At 38.9% G+C, this 17,614-nt stretch overlaps 1 protein-coding gene across 18 annotated transcripts; it reads right to left on the bottom strand.

The window, feature by feature from the left end:
• Positions 1-3,653: 3,653 nt before the first annotated feature.
• Positions 3,654-16,771, bottom strand: OtopLa (proton channel otopetrin-like a). Of its 18 annotated transcripts, none has more exons than XM_081990684.1 (16): positions 16,611-16,771; positions 13,612-13,773; positions 13,358-13,479; positions 10,980-11,202; positions 10,796-10,930; positions 10,538-10,612; positions 9,793-9,867; positions 9,246-9,567; positions 8,919-9,079; positions 8,686-8,863; positions 8,399-8,626; positions 7,817-8,104; positions 7,472-7,721; positions 6,913-7,194; positions 6,583-6,802; positions 3,654-6,097 (listed from the first exon to the last, which is right to left on the bottom strand). In XM_081990684.1, the coding sequence occupies exons 1-16, from the start codon at positions 16,632-16,634 to the stop codon at positions 5,789-5,791; spliced, it is 3,054 nt and encodes a 1,017-aa protein (XP_081846810.1). In that variant the 5' UTR covers positions 16,635-16,771; the 3' UTR covers positions 3,654-5,788. The 18 variants fall into 18 exon arrangements, with proteins under 18 accessions (XP_081846810.1, XP_081846808.1, XP_081846809.1 ...); XM_081990682.1 differs by lacking the exon at positions 16,611-16,771 and adding an exon at positions 15,298-15,448; XM_081990683.1 differs by lacking the exon at positions 16,611-16,771 and adding an exon at positions 15,298-15,448 and having other exon boundaries at positions 6,583-6,763.
• Positions 16,772-17,614: the final 843 nt, after the last annotated feature.

Here is a 17,614-nt window from a genome sequence, read left to right as displayed (position 1 = left end):
CTCGTCTAATTTCTCCAATAATCATTTATTACAGCTTCATTGGGAACCAAAATCTTACACAGTGTTGCCAGTTCTGAAAGTGTGTTACACCGGATTATGATGCAAAAGATAAGGTTACATATCCTAATCGGTACATATTTGATTTATATTATTGCGTTAAACAGATTTAGGAGGTAATGCGTGACAAGAAAATCCTCCTGCACACATTGTAAATTTAAGGTTGGCTCCGTTATGTAACAAAATAGACACGAAATGCAAAGTGTTGGTTTTTGTCAATTTTTAATCAAAATTGGTGACTGATAAATACAGAGTGAACTGTACAATGCATCCTGTTTACTCAACATCCTCCAACGCGATAATAACGATCCTAAAATGGTTTCCAGGTCCAAATTAGTGAAAGAACAAACAGTGGAATAACTTTGCATATTAAAAAAAAATCTAAAAGCGTGTAGGCGCTTCGTTTATATTAAAAACCGTCCCACCGAGGCCTTTTTTTGAACTCCAAATAGGTAAAACCAGCCCACCACAGGTTTAGGCTGATCCAGTGCCGTAGCAAAGATTTGGCAACCTTGTAACTTTTGACATGTGACATTTGATGATTTAAGTTTTGTAGTGCTTCCGGGTTTGATCTCCACGCCATATGGCGCACAAAATTTCAATTATTATCCGTTAATAATCATACGGACAATAATAAAATCGCGCCGTGGTTATACAAAGGTACGTATAGCGTTTTCTCTGTGTATCCGCCGAGGAATTTTACTTATGGGCCTCAGAATAAATAAGAAAGCGACCTTATTACCCTTAACGAGCTAATGGCGGTTCTTCTTGTACACATAACGCCCGTGTGGATGTAATTTATACGCTTCTTGCATAACGTTTGCCCGAACCAGGATTTTTCTTCGTGTTTAATAAGGAAAATTGATCAAACTGCACAATGTCAGCTGGTAATTGTCAAATTTTCTTGACTGAAGTGTCACCTGTCAAAAATTCCAGTATGGTTGTTGCTGTTGTCATTATTTGTGGTAAATTTCTTTTTGAGCAGTTTTGAACACAGTTTTAAGGGGGTTTTCAGGAAGTTTTTAGGTTTGTTGAGTGTTTCGAGTGATTTTTGTCAACCAACGACCCGTAGTGGTAATAAAACCTTTTTTACATTGTTCTGACCAGAGGAAACGAGTGAAAAATCGAACATAAGGAGTCCGTACCGATTTATCGATTGCGAAACTGTGCAGCAGAAGGAAAAATAAAACACACGTCGTTTCGATATGTGAAAAATGTACGTCATTGGCGGCAGACCATATAACTAGCCCACTCGGAATGGCCTATTTTGGACTTTCATCGGCCCACTGACTAAAACAACACAGGTGACCACTCGCTTATTTTTTTTTTACCAGTGGCGTAGTCTTAATAACTCAAAGTGAGGAAAAGTTTATGTTTTGTTCCATGTTGCATGAAATCATCCTAACCTATAATTTTTTATTCGATTTTTGAAATCTACGTCAAATTCTAGGCCTACTTGATGTAAAATGTTTGTATCGATATTCAATTGTTTTGGCTCCTACAGCCTACTTTGACCACCCTCCAGCAGAAATTCCCAATTTGGTGCACTTTTCCAGAAAATCGTCCATAACTCGCTTATTTGAAACACTCTGTATAACACAGTGTATAACAAAAGAAAGCTAATGAACGGGGCTATCACGTGACGTTGAGCAGGCACGGCTAAGTTGTTCTGTTTAGCCGCTAGAGGGCGTCAAATTTGACTCTCGTTTTTTTGCAGTTTTTGCTCAATATCTCAGGAACGTTTCAGGTTAGTGGTCTGAAATTTTTACCACAAAATGCCCCTCGATGGGATGCAACTTTTACCTTCTATACACTTTTTTGGTATCATGCATCGTTTAACCTTGAAAAATAAAAACTAGGATTGTCAAGAATTTTCAAGGGTGCTGATTTTTTTCAGAAAATGTTTTATTTTCAAAATTAACCTCAACTGCCTAAATACCTTCAGGTTAATAGTAGAAAGATGACGTAAAGTGTCATTTGTCAAAATATTATTTTGCAAGGGTGCCACGCCCTAAAGTGTCAAAATTGACATAATTTCAAGGTCATCTCCGAAACGGTGCCAGTTAGAGCAAAATGGACGTCAGATTTGTATTCTCCAGGTCCAAATTAGTAAAAAAAATTACTTTGATTAAGGAAAATCCAAAATGGTCGCTGTTAGTATAGTAGGGCCAAAAAATCCCTAATTTAGCTTAAATTTTCGAGCACTTTTCCAGAAAATCGTCCATAACTTGCTTATTTAAAACATTCTGTATAAAACCAACCTATAACAAAAGAAAGCTAACGAACGGGGCTATCACGTGACGTTGAGCGGGCACGGCTAAGTTGCCCCGTTTAGCCGCTAGAGGGCGTCAAAGTTGACTCTCGTTTTTTTGCAGTTTTTGCTCAATATCTCAGGAACGTTTCAGGTTAGAGATCTGAAATTTTCACCACAAATTACACCTCGATGGGATGCAACTTTTACCTTCTATACATTTTTTTGGTACCATGCACCGTTTGACCTTGAAAAATTAAAAATTAGAATTGTCAAGAATTGTCAAGAATTTTTTTTTTTTTAAATTTATTTAAACTATTTCCAATTTTTCTGGAAAATGTCATTAGACGGACGACACTGAAGTGGCGCGGCCTTTAAACGGAGGCGTCTTGGTGCTGCCTAGCGGTGCATGGGCGAACGCTTTGAAGGGCGCCCACGCGTGACGTCACGTTGGATGCCCTCCGTCAATGGTGGCGTTTCGTAAGAGAAGTCCATGAATGAACCGTTTGCTCTTTAAAAACATTTCAATTCCTTAAGACACAAAACTATTAATTTTACAGGCAAACACGATGACGAAATGCATTAAACGAGTGTAATTAATCGAGTATAAGATCAAATATATGTAATTCATAAAGCCGCCATCGTGATGGTTAATGGGTAATGGGCAGGTAAAATCGCCCACGCTGCACCGCCTAAAGCTATTTTTCTACCACATATTATGCTAATTGAAAGTGGCTTAGATATTGGTTCTCAAAAGCAGGTAAATGAGTGGGATTCATCCGATTGGCCGTTGAAAATCTCCTTTTATGTATACGGGATGAAAAACCGTGCTTTTTGTCTCTTTTTCACGGAAAAACCACCCAATCACAACGTGTTATAGTCTTTGTATGGTAAGTACCGCTCTCTGTCGTTATCTACAAATTTAGAAATTAGTTAAACGGGGAATCAACTCATACCTATAAATAAGAATTGCCTTATATGACGAAGCATAGCGTATATTGCGCTAATTTGTCCATTTGTTGCATTTTGTTCGGTATATGGGAGTGGTAAACAGTGACACATTTAAACCAGCAAATTCATAGAAAAATCCACTTTTTAGCAGAAAATGTGCATTGTTTACGTGTCATTTATTTATCGAAGAACACCCTGTATATAAATCGTCTTCCTCTTGTATTAAAAATATCCTTTCGAGTAACTGAATTCGATATAGGCAGGCAACCCACCTTTACAGTGCGTGTTAGTGTGGTTGCCTACCAGGTACGGTGCTTGAATGCTCGGGTGGCTATGACTTTAAAACCTTCGATAGGTCAAACTCAAACTAACTACACGTGACGTAACAGTCATATTAATTTTTTAATACTTTTATTAATTTAAATAAAAATAAACAATGTAAAATTCAATCAAACGTGTGTATCTCTACTAGCGAGTTATTATATATAACTATTTATACATTAAAATAGTAAAATTAAATTTTAATTACACCAGTGACGTAATAATTTTCAAATTAACTTACTAAGGTAAATTTGTTGTTGTTTAATGCAACTCTGGCAGTGTTTGAAAGTTTACTACTAGCACACATCAAAACCGTATATTTGGACACTTTTTTTAAAAATTATACAGGGTCGTCTAACTTGATATAGATTGAATGTTTACGCTGCCGTTTAATGTGTAGAAAGGGCAGTGTTTTTTTATATATAATATTAAATGACCTACTAAAATTGAGCCTTAAAATCTATTAAAAATATGGAGAATGATACCTTAACCTTATACAAGTCGAAACAATAATATGTACAGAAATTAAGGTTGGTTATACACACTCTATAGCTAAACGCACAACAAATAATGGTCACAACACTTTTTTTTTAATAATAACCGTTATAAACATTCACAAAAACAAAAATAACATTTTGGACGTGTAATTCACATTGTTATTGCAAATCACCCTGTACGTTTAAATGTGGACTTGCAGTATATACAGGATGATGTTTTTTTTTCGGTAAAAAAATAAATAAGTAGTGTTCTCGTCTGGTCCACGCTTTATCGGAAAATAATATAAAAACAAAACTAAGTGAAAATCAAAGCAAGTTGACGTGTGACAATTGCTATAGTTTTACGGCAATTTACTTTGATTTGTACTGTATCTAATTATTATTGTGTATATTTTTGTATTATAGACACCGAGAATTATTATGTACATTTAATTTTGATTCAATCTATTATATAGGGTGTGCTAGGTTTGAAACAGTAGCACATGCAAATTGCAAATCGTACAAGCTTTAAATTGAGACAGGTCCACCCTGTATATGGACCTCGTCTGGTGTTTTTTTTTTTTTTTTAATATTTATATCACGTGTGCGTTTATTATAGCGCCCAGTGTTGCCAAACGTCCTTTTCGGGGCAGATGTGTGTTGAACCGTTTATAGGCAATGTTGCCAAGTCAACATATTTAATTGAATCAGTCAAAAAAAAAAACGGCAGATCAAAACAAATTCGTTCATTTTACATTATTATTATATACAGGGTAGTCTTTTAAAACCGTACTGCAAAAATACAGATTTTTCGTTTTTTTTTTTTTTAATAATAATCGTTAGATCACGTGGTTTTAAAGGATAATTTAGCGAAACAGTCACGTGACCATTGTCAAAATCATCAAATCTTGAAAAACACTCTTTATATCGAATACTAAAAGAAAACATTTGTAACGCCTGATTTTTGCATCTTTTCGAGCATAGTTTGACAGTTTTGACGTTAGTGACAGTTGTCACGTGATTGTAGAGCACTACTTAGCTAGACAGTCACGTGACATTTGCAAAAATAACGGTCATAAATCTCAAAACCACGTTCTATATCAATTACAGCAAGAAAACGTTTCTAAACCTTGATTTTTGCAATTTTAGAGCATGGTTTGACAGTTTTGACGTTAGTGACAGTTGTCACGTGATTTGAGAAGACTATTTAGCTAGACTATGAAGTGACATGTGTCAAAATAACTGTCATAAATCTCAGCAAATCTCTTGTTTTGGAAAACTGTGTTAAAATGTAATTCCTGCAAATTGTAGTGAAATTTTGTCAATTCCGACATTCGTGACAGACATCACGTGGTTTTAGAGAATAATTTGAAGTAAGAAAATGAGTGTTTTAAGCGCCTTTTTAGAATTTTTATTAAATTTCCTATTCAATAAATTGAAAAAGTAAATGAAAACAAAAAACAGGAGAACGGTAAACCTGGCAACATTGTTTATTGAACGGGGTGAAGTTATTGGAAATGAAGTAGATCTACTCCGATCGGGGTAGTTTTGGCAACGCTGATAGCGCCCGTCCAAATAAATAATCAGTTTAGCCACTGAATTTGAGACACCCTGTAAACAACAAAAATGAGCAAAAAATATCAGACTTTTCGCCAATAATTTTGAGTGATAAATGCCGCGTTCCGTAATTCTTTGGTTCTTTTTGGTTGTTTTTTTTTCAATAATTCTGGATCTACTCCAAACGTGCTTTGTAGCTGGTTTTCCATATTTCGGCCAGTGTGACCGCCGAATGAAAACGATGGAAAATGCACAGCGGCAACGTCACTCTCTGGATAATTGCCCAGGTCAGGAAGCCGTAAAAAGTGGTCTGGACCGGGTTCGCTTCCACTTTTTGGATCTCAAACGTGTAGATGATCCACATTGTAATGTTGCAGATCAGCAGAAAGGTCACCACTTGTCTGCCCGGTTTGGTGCGGTCATGTTCGGGCAGGTGCACTCTACGTCTGGACACGTCCGCTATGAATAACAGTTGCAAAACCACCTGGAATTCGAACGAAAGTTTTACAATTTGGACGCTAGATGGCGCCACTTTAACTACTCTCACAAGTATGCAACCAGCCATTCTTAAAATCTCTAAAATTTGATTTTTTACATTTTTGTACTATGAATTTGAAAGTATTTAGGAAGTTGAGGTTAATTTTGAAATTTTGGGAAAAAAATCAGTTCTTGACAATTTTAGTTTTTAATTTTTCAAGGTCAAATGGTGCGCTTTACCAAAAAAGTGTATGGAAGGTAAAAGTTGCATCCCATCAAGGTGCATTTTGTGGTAAAAACTTCAAACCTCTAACCCGAAACGTTCCTGAGATATTGAACAAAAACTGCAAAAAAAACGAGAGTCAACTTTGACGCCCTCTAGAGGCGAAACGGGGCAACGTCGCCGCGCCCGCTCAACGTCACGTGATAGCCCCGTTCATTTGTTATACAGGGTGTTTAATTTAAAACAAATTTTTGTACGTTAATGCTCACCTGTAAAACAGATAAAATCCCAGTGATCATTACGAGTAAATTGGGTTCGACGGTGAAGGCCTTCAGGTGTCCGGCAATCACGCTGAAGACGGCGTACGTGAAGAGGCCGAAAGCCGAAACTCTCAGCAGGATATCGTTCAGATCGCTCTGCTCCTCCGTTTTGAATTTCAGCCCTTGGACCCTGCAATTTAGTACGCGGCTCGTGGTCACCCTACGCATTCTAACCCCCAAAAAAAATGATGACGATGATGATAAAAATAATAAAAAAAAAAACATAAAAATGACGATGAAAAAACGCGAAATTTTGACTGTAGATGGCGCACCACTTACCGTATAAAACCAATAACGATGGCAATGATACTGAGCACCATCAGCACGCAATGCGACACGTCCGCCAGATAAATGGCCAGCAATCCGAGCTCCTTGTGGTGGATCAGAACGAAGAACAGGATCAGACAGATCAGGGAGGCGACGAGCATCAGAAGACCGAAAAATAGGCCCTTGGAGGCGCCCACGCAGTCCACGCGACCTTGCTGCGCCTGTGCCATCGCTACCGCTCTTCTGCTTAACATGATTTCCAATCGATGTTCCAGATCTTCTTGAGTCACATACCTGCACATGTTTATCTAATTATTGAAAACCAATTTCCCAAATTAGACAATTGACAGAATGCTCAGATGTATTTTGACGTTTTGGGAGCTGTCTAAGCACATTTAGTCACTTGCCAACATGAATTAGACCTTTGACAAGTAACTTAACCAATTTTAGACAATTGGCAACGTTTAAGACCTTCTTAGACACTTGACAACATAATTTAGACGTTTGACAAAGAACTGTCAACATGTTTTGACATCCAGCTCTAGTATACTGAATACAAACATCAACTTACTTGGGATTCCGTCCGATATGTTTCCACATGCAATAAATGACAGCCGCCCCAATTAGGGAGTACTCGATGATGAAGGGATACAAATAAGGGGCGGAGTCTTGGACTATGGTGCCCATAATGTTGATACGACCGCAACTGTCATTCGACATTGGTGTCAAATTCCTGGTAAAGTACCTGATGAAAGCTTGCGGAGCCAAATCGTCCAAAGACTCGGCACTGTTATTGGACAAGTCCGTAAAGTCCGGCTCCTCTGTAATATTTTCAATTAACAGTTTGATTTGAGTAAACACCCCGTATAAACATTAAAAGCCAATCAACAGTGTTAGGGCGAACATGCGCACATACCGTTAGCAACGAGACTGTTAAAACTTCTAAGATCGAAGAAGTCCTTCAAGCTGGGATAGGTAGATGGCGCAAAGGTTCTGGGCGTGGTCGCGGTGGTAGGGGCAAAAGTACGCCCCGTGGTAAACGCGTCCCATGACCGACCAATCGTGGTGCGTAACGTGGACAAGGTCGTTTTCGGAACCGTGGTGGTTAGTTTAGAAAGGGCGGGCGTGGTCGCTTGCACAAAAGGGGCGGCGCTACTTTTAACCATACGCCACATTGCGCTAGGGGCGGTAGTGGTAACTACGTCTTAACAGGAGGAAAGTGCACGGTTAGTGTATTTAGTTTAGGTCCCCTTTGTTTTGAGCCTTTATGGAGCAAACAACGCGAATGCCACGTCATGATGACGCAATTTGACACTGGGTTAAGTTGCGGGTCTGTCAAATTACGTCATAGTGACGTCACACTTTGTTTGCACCATAAAACCTTAAAACGAAGGCTGCTAAGAGGAGAAAAATTAAAAGTAATAGAGGGTTAATTTGATCTAGACTACCATCAAATATACAGGGTGACCCTACCAGAAATTTAAAACCACCCACTTACTTTTCATAGTGGTAGTAGATGGTACTGTCGTGGTGGTACTGATCAAATTGTTTAGGTGGGAGTAAACGTTACGAGCGGTGGTTGGTATGATTTTACTTAAGTGACTATTCGTAGTGATCAATAAGCTTCGAGCTGTTGTGGTACTGGTGGTTAGAATGTGATCAGGCCGAACCAAATGAGTACCCAAGATCGTGTTAGCATTGCGCAAGGTGTGTTGTCTGATGCTTTCTGCAACCACGGTTATTACATACACACATCGCGACATTGAAAACACACAGAAAAAGTACCAGCAAACGGAGCGATTTCGGTGGGTGCGATCTGGGTGGCGTTGAGAAGGTTCCGATGGTAAATCGTGATTTCCTTGATGTATTCCAGGACTAAAGTTCGGATCCAGACGCACAAATTCGTGGCCACGACGTGCATCAAACCGAAACGGGCTATCACTTTGAATCTGTGAATGTTGAGCTGCAATTCCACACTAAATTCAGTCAGTTCTTCTCAAAGTATTCGGGAAACTTACCCTGGAATTCATGAAAATAAAGTACATCTGCATAAAAGTGAAAATCATCTGCAAAACTGGATTGATACCGCGCAGGATCATGTAGCAAGGCGAGTTGAAGGGTATTTCAAAAAATACACCAAACTCCAAACCGTTGTAGATCATGGTACCCAAACCAAACGCTGCAAAATTGTTAAGTAGAGGAGCCTTTATGGAGCAAACAACGGAAATGCTACGTCACTATGACGTAATTTGACACTTCGTTAAGTGGTGGATTCTATTAAATTACGTCATACTGACGTCACACTTTGTTTGCACCCTAAACCTTACGAATGAATGTCTACTCACCAATGGCACCGATTCTCAAAAAGAAACTGCCGTGACTGTGATCGTTTTGCGTCGTTTTTCGTTTGCACGTGATCTTGGGCTGCGCCTGAACCACGGCGCCGCTCTCCACGTCCACGTTGTTCACGTGAGCGTCTGGGGGTGGGGCCGGAGGCGGGGGCGCTCCCGCCCCCTCGCTGGCCTGTTGCTGCGCCTGCGGACCCTGTGAAGAGTGACGCTGTTGTTCAACTTGTTGCGCGTGTTGTTCCGATAATTCGGTGACGGGAATGGGCACCACGTCCTCAGCGTCGACCACGCCTTCGCTGTTCCGCCGGTACGTGGTGCTCTGGCCGAACGGGAGATAAACGGAAACGGTAAACGAAAAAAAAACCGAAACAAGGACAGAAATAAGTAGTAAAAAACAAATAAAATAACAAAGCAGTAAATTATAGAAAACAAAATGGCAGTTGTGCGTGTATAATTTGAAATTTGAGTCGCGTGACCTCCGTGCAACTATGCCATCGTGTAGTCACGTGATTTTTTTTGGTCGTTAAAATACCGTATTGCTCACCTTATTAGTGCTAAAAGTGTTATCGTCCCTTTTGGCCTGCAGTAGGTCACGCATCTTGCGCGGAAATTTCTCCCTCTACACACGCACAACACAAACAAAAATCAAGCAAAAGAGAACTAAAAAAAAAATTAATAAAAGAAAATTAGTACAAAAAAGAGGGGAGTTAGACGTTAAAGGGTCAGGATTGGTCAGTTTGATTCGCCCGCAGTTAGGTTAAGTTCATACAGGGTGAAACATTTTTAACTACACACCTGAATGTAAAATTTCCGGAAAATTAAATTTATGGTTAATTTTAAAAATAAAAAATTTTCTTGAAAATTCTTGACAATTCTAGTTTTTAATTTTTGAAGGTAAAACGGTGCATGGTACCAAAAAAGTGTATAGAAGGTAACTGTACGTAAACGCTCCTTCTGCTAAATAAGTATAAAAGCTCTTTTAGGGTTAAAAAAGTGTACAAGACAGCAACATTCATTTGATACACTTAAGACACCCTGTATATGACTTGCAACTGATACTGTCACGGTTTCTGGTGTCTTCAGATAAAGGAAGATCGCTAATAGGCGTTTTGCTGAATCTTCGGTTGAAGAACGTAATCAATACCGGGTGGTTTCAAATTACCATTTCTTTTGATATCTTATTATGGTCTACGTTTCGATGATTCGTTCAAAACTACAGAAAATCATCAGTCTGGAGGACTAATTTAAATACTTATTAAAAGAGTGCCAATTAGTATGCGAGTACATACCTTAATGTCTTCAAAACTAAAAGAGATGTTGAAATCTGGATCGTCCGGTTTGGTTTTGGAGCTGGACGCTTTTTGCTGAAACATCCTGTACATTAGGAGGTTTTAGCAAAAATTATAGCGACTCCGGAATAGATTGTCGATTGTTGCTATACTACCTGGCAGAAAAACAATCAAGCATCCAGTCCGGAATCAACAAAAAGCCTAACAAAGCGATCTTCCTTTGTTTCTGGTCAATAACGCACACGCACACACCCTCACCTGCTTCTGTTTCTTCTTCTCCTTCTTTTTCTCCTCCTTCTTCTTCTGCTCCTTCTCCTCCTTCTTTTTCTTCTCCTCTTCCAGTTTCACCTCCTTGTCCTTCTCTTTGGTTTTGATTTTGGGCTGCGGTTTCACCTGCAATCAACCTTAATTGCCCATCTCTGCTGCTACTTCAACCACATACCTTTTTCTCCTTTTCGGCGCCTGCGCAACACGAACTTTCCTGCAGCAAAAAGCAGAAAACGTACAACAGGAACAGGATGCTCATGCCGTACAAATAAGTGAAGAAGCCCTCGTAATAGTACAATGGAATGTTGTGGGTGACCGCGTCCGAAAATACGTACGCTATACACACTACGACCAGCAGTTTGGCATATACAAAGCTCATGATAATGAAAAGTGACGTTCTGAAAGAAAATAACATGAAATTGTCGATATACGGTCGAAATTTGCTTGAAACCAATCACTCAAACAATAACATTTGCCGTAACGATCAAAAATGATGGCAAGCAAATATAGTCCTAAAAGCAGGTTTCCTTTTTTAAAATTAATTGTTTGCAAGGTTGTTGGTAATTTAAAAATTATGAGATCATAATTGCAATATACTAGAAAAATACATACTGGGGTTCATTTGCAACGCACAAGAAACGCATTAAACGTCTCTCCCTTAAATCGATCCTATCTCTGGCCATTCTAAATCCGGAAAACGTCCACACACACTATAAAATCACTAAAAATAAACATTCCAGTCGCAAACACAAAAACTATACTGTTATTCGGGATATAACATCGGCCAGGGTTACCCCCGCCACTGGTTTTCCCATCCCAATTTTCTAAAATTGTTAATTCGCCAGAATTGGGTTTTGTGGAGCAAACGGAGCGCACGCGACGTCACCGTGACGTATTTTGACAGTGGGACAGGTTGCGGTTCTGTCAAATTACGTCACGATGACGTCACACTTTGTTTGCACCACAAAACCTTAAAACAAACTTTAGGTCTGTCTTCTAGTTGGTTGACTTGGGGGGGCACTTAAACCGTAAAATCAGCGTTGGTTCATCAAACGAACCTTAAAATGCGGGTTTTCCGGAGCAATAATAAATGGGAATTGGATTCTATTTTCGGTGCCGTTTAAGTAGTGTGAGAACGTTAACGCAATAATTGATAACGTGACATAAACCACTCCAGACCATTATTTGTTTAAAAGCAAAACATGACTTTTTGTTACAGTTTACAGATGCTTTCCTACGTGGTTACAGTGTAAACCAATTTTAAGTGGCATTGGTACATGATTCGGAGGATTAGAATAGGCCATTTTGCAGACATGTTTAAGTTATTCAGTTTTGATTTTAAAAAACTTGAAGAACTAGAATTTTCTAGTGCTTTTAACAGTTTTTCGGTTAGCGCGGACGTTCAAAAAGGTGTGACATATGAAGTACAGTAGCAAACTTAAGAAAAAATGCATTCTACCCTAAAAATCAAGTGATTTTAGTGAAAAGTTGACCGGAAAATACCTTTTGTCCGGTTTTTCCTGCACAAATTTCAGTTCCAACTCTTTATTGGTCGATTCTCCCGAATTTTTTTCGTGAGCCCGCGATACCGGAAGCGTCGCCATATTGTTTTCCGACTCCACCTCAACGGTGGCCACTTTGACCTCACCGGCGGCCATTTTCCTGTCCTCACTTAATAAAAAACTCCAAAAAACAGTTTCTCCTGATTTCCAATCGTTGTATGGTCTCGTTGATTTCGATTTAGAATCACATCGACTTAAGCGGGCGTGGACGCACCCTCTTAAAGGGTGTCGTTGCGTTAATTACCAAACAAACTATCCTCCGTAGTTGGGAATTAATCGTTTAATGTCGATTACGCCGGAAAACTGGACTTTAACAGTCCCCCCGTACCGATCGTCTACCGAAATGGCGGGCGAGTGTGTACATCCCAAGGAAAACGGGAAAGATTGCAGAGCAGGAAGGGATGCTGCAGTCACGTGACGCCCGAAAAACGCTGCTGATTGGCCGTGGCCAAGCCGCGTCCCGGGATTTCGACCCAGTAACCCCTAGCGTGACCTCACCTCACCCTTAATCCACAAGAAAAAAAACCCTTAAAACATTGTTTACCACCTATATACACTCATTTGTTTATCAGCGTCCCTTCAGGCCCTTGACTGATGAATTACACTTTTTTTCTACGTGAAAAGAGCCCTATTTTCATTCAAAGGGCGTTTTGTGTGTTGCGCAAAAGCAGAATGTGCCGTATAAACAATTGGTCTTTGTTTGACGCTCTCCGGGCAATTAGAGCCATTTTCTACACCCTTAATGACAGAACAATCATTTCAAATGGGAAGTCTAGTTAGTATAAGGTCAAGGCCAATTTATAATTTGTTAGAGATTAATGGACCAAACAGAGGGGATGTGACGTCACGATGTCGTAATTTGACAGTTGGTTCAGTTACGGTAATGTCAAATTACGTCAACGTGACGTCACCCTCTGTTTGGTCCATGAAGGCTCGAAACTTTGACACCTACAGAGAGTGATTCAATACAATAATTTCAAAATAGTCTTACTTGGCGTTTTTGGGATAAACTTTGGTATGATACACGTGGAAATCGTCTTCGGGCTGCTTTGGCATTAAGGGGGTCCTGTGATGGGTTGGAGAGGTGTGAGATCCATAGCCGTCTGGATTTAACTATTAAACCAAAAAAAAAAACTTATTTTACAAACGTCACAAAGTTTCCTTGACAAAGCGTCAAAATTGTGACAGCTGTCAATCCAAAAACAATCCCAACTTTAATGACGTAATGTAAAACGTAACACTTACTTTAACTACCGTAGCTACGGGCAGTTGGGGTTGATCCATTTTTGCGGGTGGAGGGGTGGTGGGTTTTTTCGAGGGTTGAACCTGTTCTAAGGGCTGTTGCTCCCCTAACAATCGCTCCTTCATCTCGTGAATGTACGGGCAACGTTGCATGTTGATTTTATACTGAAAACAATTATTAAATAATAATTCATTACGTGGTTTTGCCATCCTGTTAGCATATAAGGTAAACCCCCCCTTATTCAATGCACGGATGCTCTACCATATGAATTAATGAATTGTTAAGGTGATCGAACCTGGTTTAGATTTGGTTTTGTTTAGCAATTATTATTATTGATTATTATTTTACCTGATGTTTACACCGCCCGGTACAACATAAGCCAGTGTTTCCACAGCCGGTATGTGGATAGTACACTTCCTGGACCTTCTATATTTACGTTAATGATTTACTAACCTGGAAAGTGTTTAAAGTAAAATATACGCCACTGTTTATGTATTTGTTGTTTCATTTGGTTGGAAGTGGAACGTTTCCGGCTAAAAATAGGGTCCATTCGGGATATTTGCCGCAAAAACACTGGAAAATAAATAAACAGGAAACTGACAGAACAGACATTTGACGCTTGACGGTTGACGCACAAACTTTGTGCCAAAAATGTCAATGATTTTGATAATTGACATTTGAAGGTTATGTGTTGTGCCGGGTTGTGTTTTTAGTGTTTTGTTCTTCAAATAGTCAAAATAAAGGAAAACATTTGTCCTTCCACTGTATTCTGCGAGTAGTCCGTAAAATTAAACGCCAGAAAGAAGAACCGGGATTTAGGATTGTTTTTTAACCAAACAAGGAGCAAGCAGGGTGAGTGCAATTGTAAGTGTTTTGACTGTGACTTCTTAAAAGGCTATGTTACGGCTAAAATTTCATTATACAGTCAACTTTAACTATAAAAAGCTTACAAATATTAAATAGGTTTGTTGGACACCAGATGGCACTGAGATTTGACAGTATATGTTATTTTGACATTTTTAATACCTCTATTACCAAAATAGCTTTTAAAGAGTAGTTTACACTGATTGGAGCCAAAAAGGGCCAAATATAGCATCAAAGGTTTGTGTCCCATATTATTAACATTATAAAACAACCCCACAAAGGGCTTTGATATAGGTCACACCCTTGAGTGATTTATCGATCACTTTTCACACCCTTAATCAAAAGCAACAAAATAACATGCCATTTTTACCTCTATTGGTATAGTGAATCACATTAAACACTATTATGTACCAGCACACAAAAGGGTCTAAATCCAACCGGATGCGCACTAAACATCACATTTTTTAAGGTACAAAGGGCCGGAAATGTATTTATAAAAACAACCGTCGAGGTACTAAGAAAATCACTGCATACTCGGCCTACTCTACTCTACACTATGACATAGTTTAATAGGTCGATGGACTCTAAAAGGGCCGAGATGAACCTTTCGCAAAAAAGGGCTTTTGCGCAGATTTGGCGTCTCGCCGTCTCGCAACAATGACGGTCACAATACGAGGGTCGTTTGATTAGGACATTGCAAATATTTGACAGTTCTAGGCTGTCAAATCTTGACATATTAATGTCAGTTATTCAGAGTGTTTTGGAACATGCTTGCTATGACATCGTATTATGTAGGTCATACCCAGTGTGGTGAAAAAACTTACAATTTTAACACGACACTTGAGCAGATCTAGTTCATCGCACGGTTTCTCCGGCATTTTACGTTTCAGCATGTTAGGAACATGTACGGAGAATAACGAGCTAGTTTCGTGGCCAAAAACCCGCACGAAACTGACCGCACAGCTGCAGCTGCGAAACGTGTTGCTCCCAGTTTGTCAGCTTCGAAACTGTTCAGTTCGACGCGGAAATGCCCCAAATTGGGTTACTCGGGTCATTGAGGCTGTTTGAACTGAACCTAAAGAAGAATCCACAAATCCGAGAAGGAAATACTACAAATTCTATTTTTAATTTTTAAGTGGTACGGGTTTCAGCCTGTTGAGGCGCCACTGTACACTTTCGCAATCCAATACGTTAGTCTCTCTATTGTGGAAATTGATATATTGAATATGAAGCTAAATATCTTGAAATCGTTAAAGATTAATGGACCAAACAGAGGGAATGTGACGTCACGATGTCGTAATTTGACAGTTGGTTAGATTAAGATAATGTCAAATTACGTCAACATGACGTCACCCTCTGTTTGTTCCATGAAGGTTGTGGCATTTCTTAGACCACCAGACCTGCCAAGGCAACTATAGAATAGATTTCCCTTATATACAGAGTGTGTCAATAAATCTAAAATGGGAAGTCTATATAAGGTCAATTTATAATTCCTTTTGAAGCTAAATGCCTTCAAATCGTTAAAGATTAATGGACCAAACAGAGGGAATGTGACGTCACTATGTCGTAATTTGACAGTTGGTTAGATTAAGATAACGTCAAATTACGTCAACATGACGTCACCCTCTGTTTGTTCCATGAAGGTTGCATTTTTTAGACCATCAGACCCAACCACCTAAAATGGGAACTCTATTGGGGTTTCAAGATAAGAGATACTCCCTCTGGTGATCAGTTATGAAAACAGTTTCGGGCATTGCAGCTGTCATTTCTCCGTTTGTTTACGTTGATTTTGGCATATTTCGGTTAGAAATTTGGCACAAGTTTCATAAATATGAAATGACAGTGTCATATTATTCATAATGTTAGGTTAGGAACGAGTTGCCCGATTTTAGTTCAAATGGCGCTGCGAACTTGAAACGCCAATTTATAATTCCTTATGAAGACTTCAAATCGTTAAAGATTAATGGTCCAACAAGAGGGAATGTGACGTCACGATGTCGTAATTTGACAGTTGGTTCAGTTACGGTATTGTCAAATTACGTCAACATGACGTCACCCTCTGTTTGCTCCATGAAGGTTGCATTTCCTAGACCACCAAGGCATTCCCTTATATACAGAGTGTGTCAATAAATCTTACCTCATCATTTTCATCCAATTGCATTTAACCAAAATAACCTAAAACCAGGAATTTTTATTCTACGGTCTGTGAATGAATTAAAAGTCTGAAATAAACCGGAAAGAACGCGGTAAACATGTAAAAGTTACATAATTCAGTTTTAGCATCGAATTTCATTCACTTTTACGACCGAACCGAAGAACTATTACTAAACAGTTCCGTGTATAGCGTAGCGGTATATACAGAGAGGATTTACCACTCTTTTGTTGGGCAATGTTGCCAAGTGCAGCACCGCTACCGGTACCGAGCCGGAATTGGACTAAATTCGTCGCGGGCTCAGAATTTCATATAGAGGCAACACTGCAAAATTCCTCAATTTTTGACAGTTAAAGCTGGTTTGAATTTCAAGACAAAAATCAAACCCGAACCAAAAATCTGGCAACAGTTTACGCACGCAACTGTTTACATCACGTGACACAACAGCGAGGGTTGCCAACCCCACAAAAGGGGTATGGGGGGCGGGGGAGGAAAGTTAAATTACCACCCCCTCTTTCTGCATAGGAGAGGGCATTCCTGTAGGGTGCACAATCGATTCTTGACTTGACTCATCCAGAGAGGGTGCAAATATTAAAATTGAAAGATTATTTGTATTACTTACTTTGTAATATATTTAAAAATACTAGCAGTACACTTAAAATTATAATATATATATTATGCACTTTTATTATAAGAAGTATAATATAATCATTGACATAAATTAACAAAAACGTATTATAACAATAAACGCAACAAAACAACACTATAATAGTAATAATGTATAATAGAATAACGTGTAGTTATATTATAATATATTGACTTATTACCCGTAGTAGGTAAAGAAAAAAAAACTTAACAGTTTGACCTTACTTATTATACAGGGTGTTGCAGTAAAGTGTTTGTACTTTTTGAGGGAAAATACAGAGCGTCTCAGTGAATTCATTTTTGGGACACACTCTATATTATAGTATATTATATAAAAATTAACA

This window comes from Ips typographus, linkage group LG12 (genome assembly GCF_016097725.1).
Source record: "Ips typographus isolate SLU linkage group LG12, UJ_Ityp_2.0, whole genome shotgun sequence".
Classification (NCBI taxonomy): Eukaryota; Metazoa; Arthropoda; class Insecta; order Coleoptera; family Curculionidae; genus Ips; species Ips typographus.
The sequence above is the reverse complement of the archived record's forward strand: the minus strand, read 5'-3'. Positions and strand labels throughout refer to the sequence as shown.

Bases quoted from the DNA above. Each gene is read 5' to 3' on its own strand.
- OtopLa (XM_081990682.1), bottom strand. From the start codon at position 15,366: ATGCTGAAACGTAAAATGCCGGAGAAACCGTGCGATGAACTAGATCTG. The intron at 9,080-9,245 runs GTGAGTAGACAT...ACAATTTTGCAG, and splicing joins TTTGAGAATCGGTGCCATTG to CGTTTGGTTTGGGTACCATG. The intron at 7,722-7,816 runs GTATGTGCGCAT...AAAATATTACAG, and splicing joins TAACAGTCTCGTTGCTAACG to AGGAGCCGGACTTTACGGAC.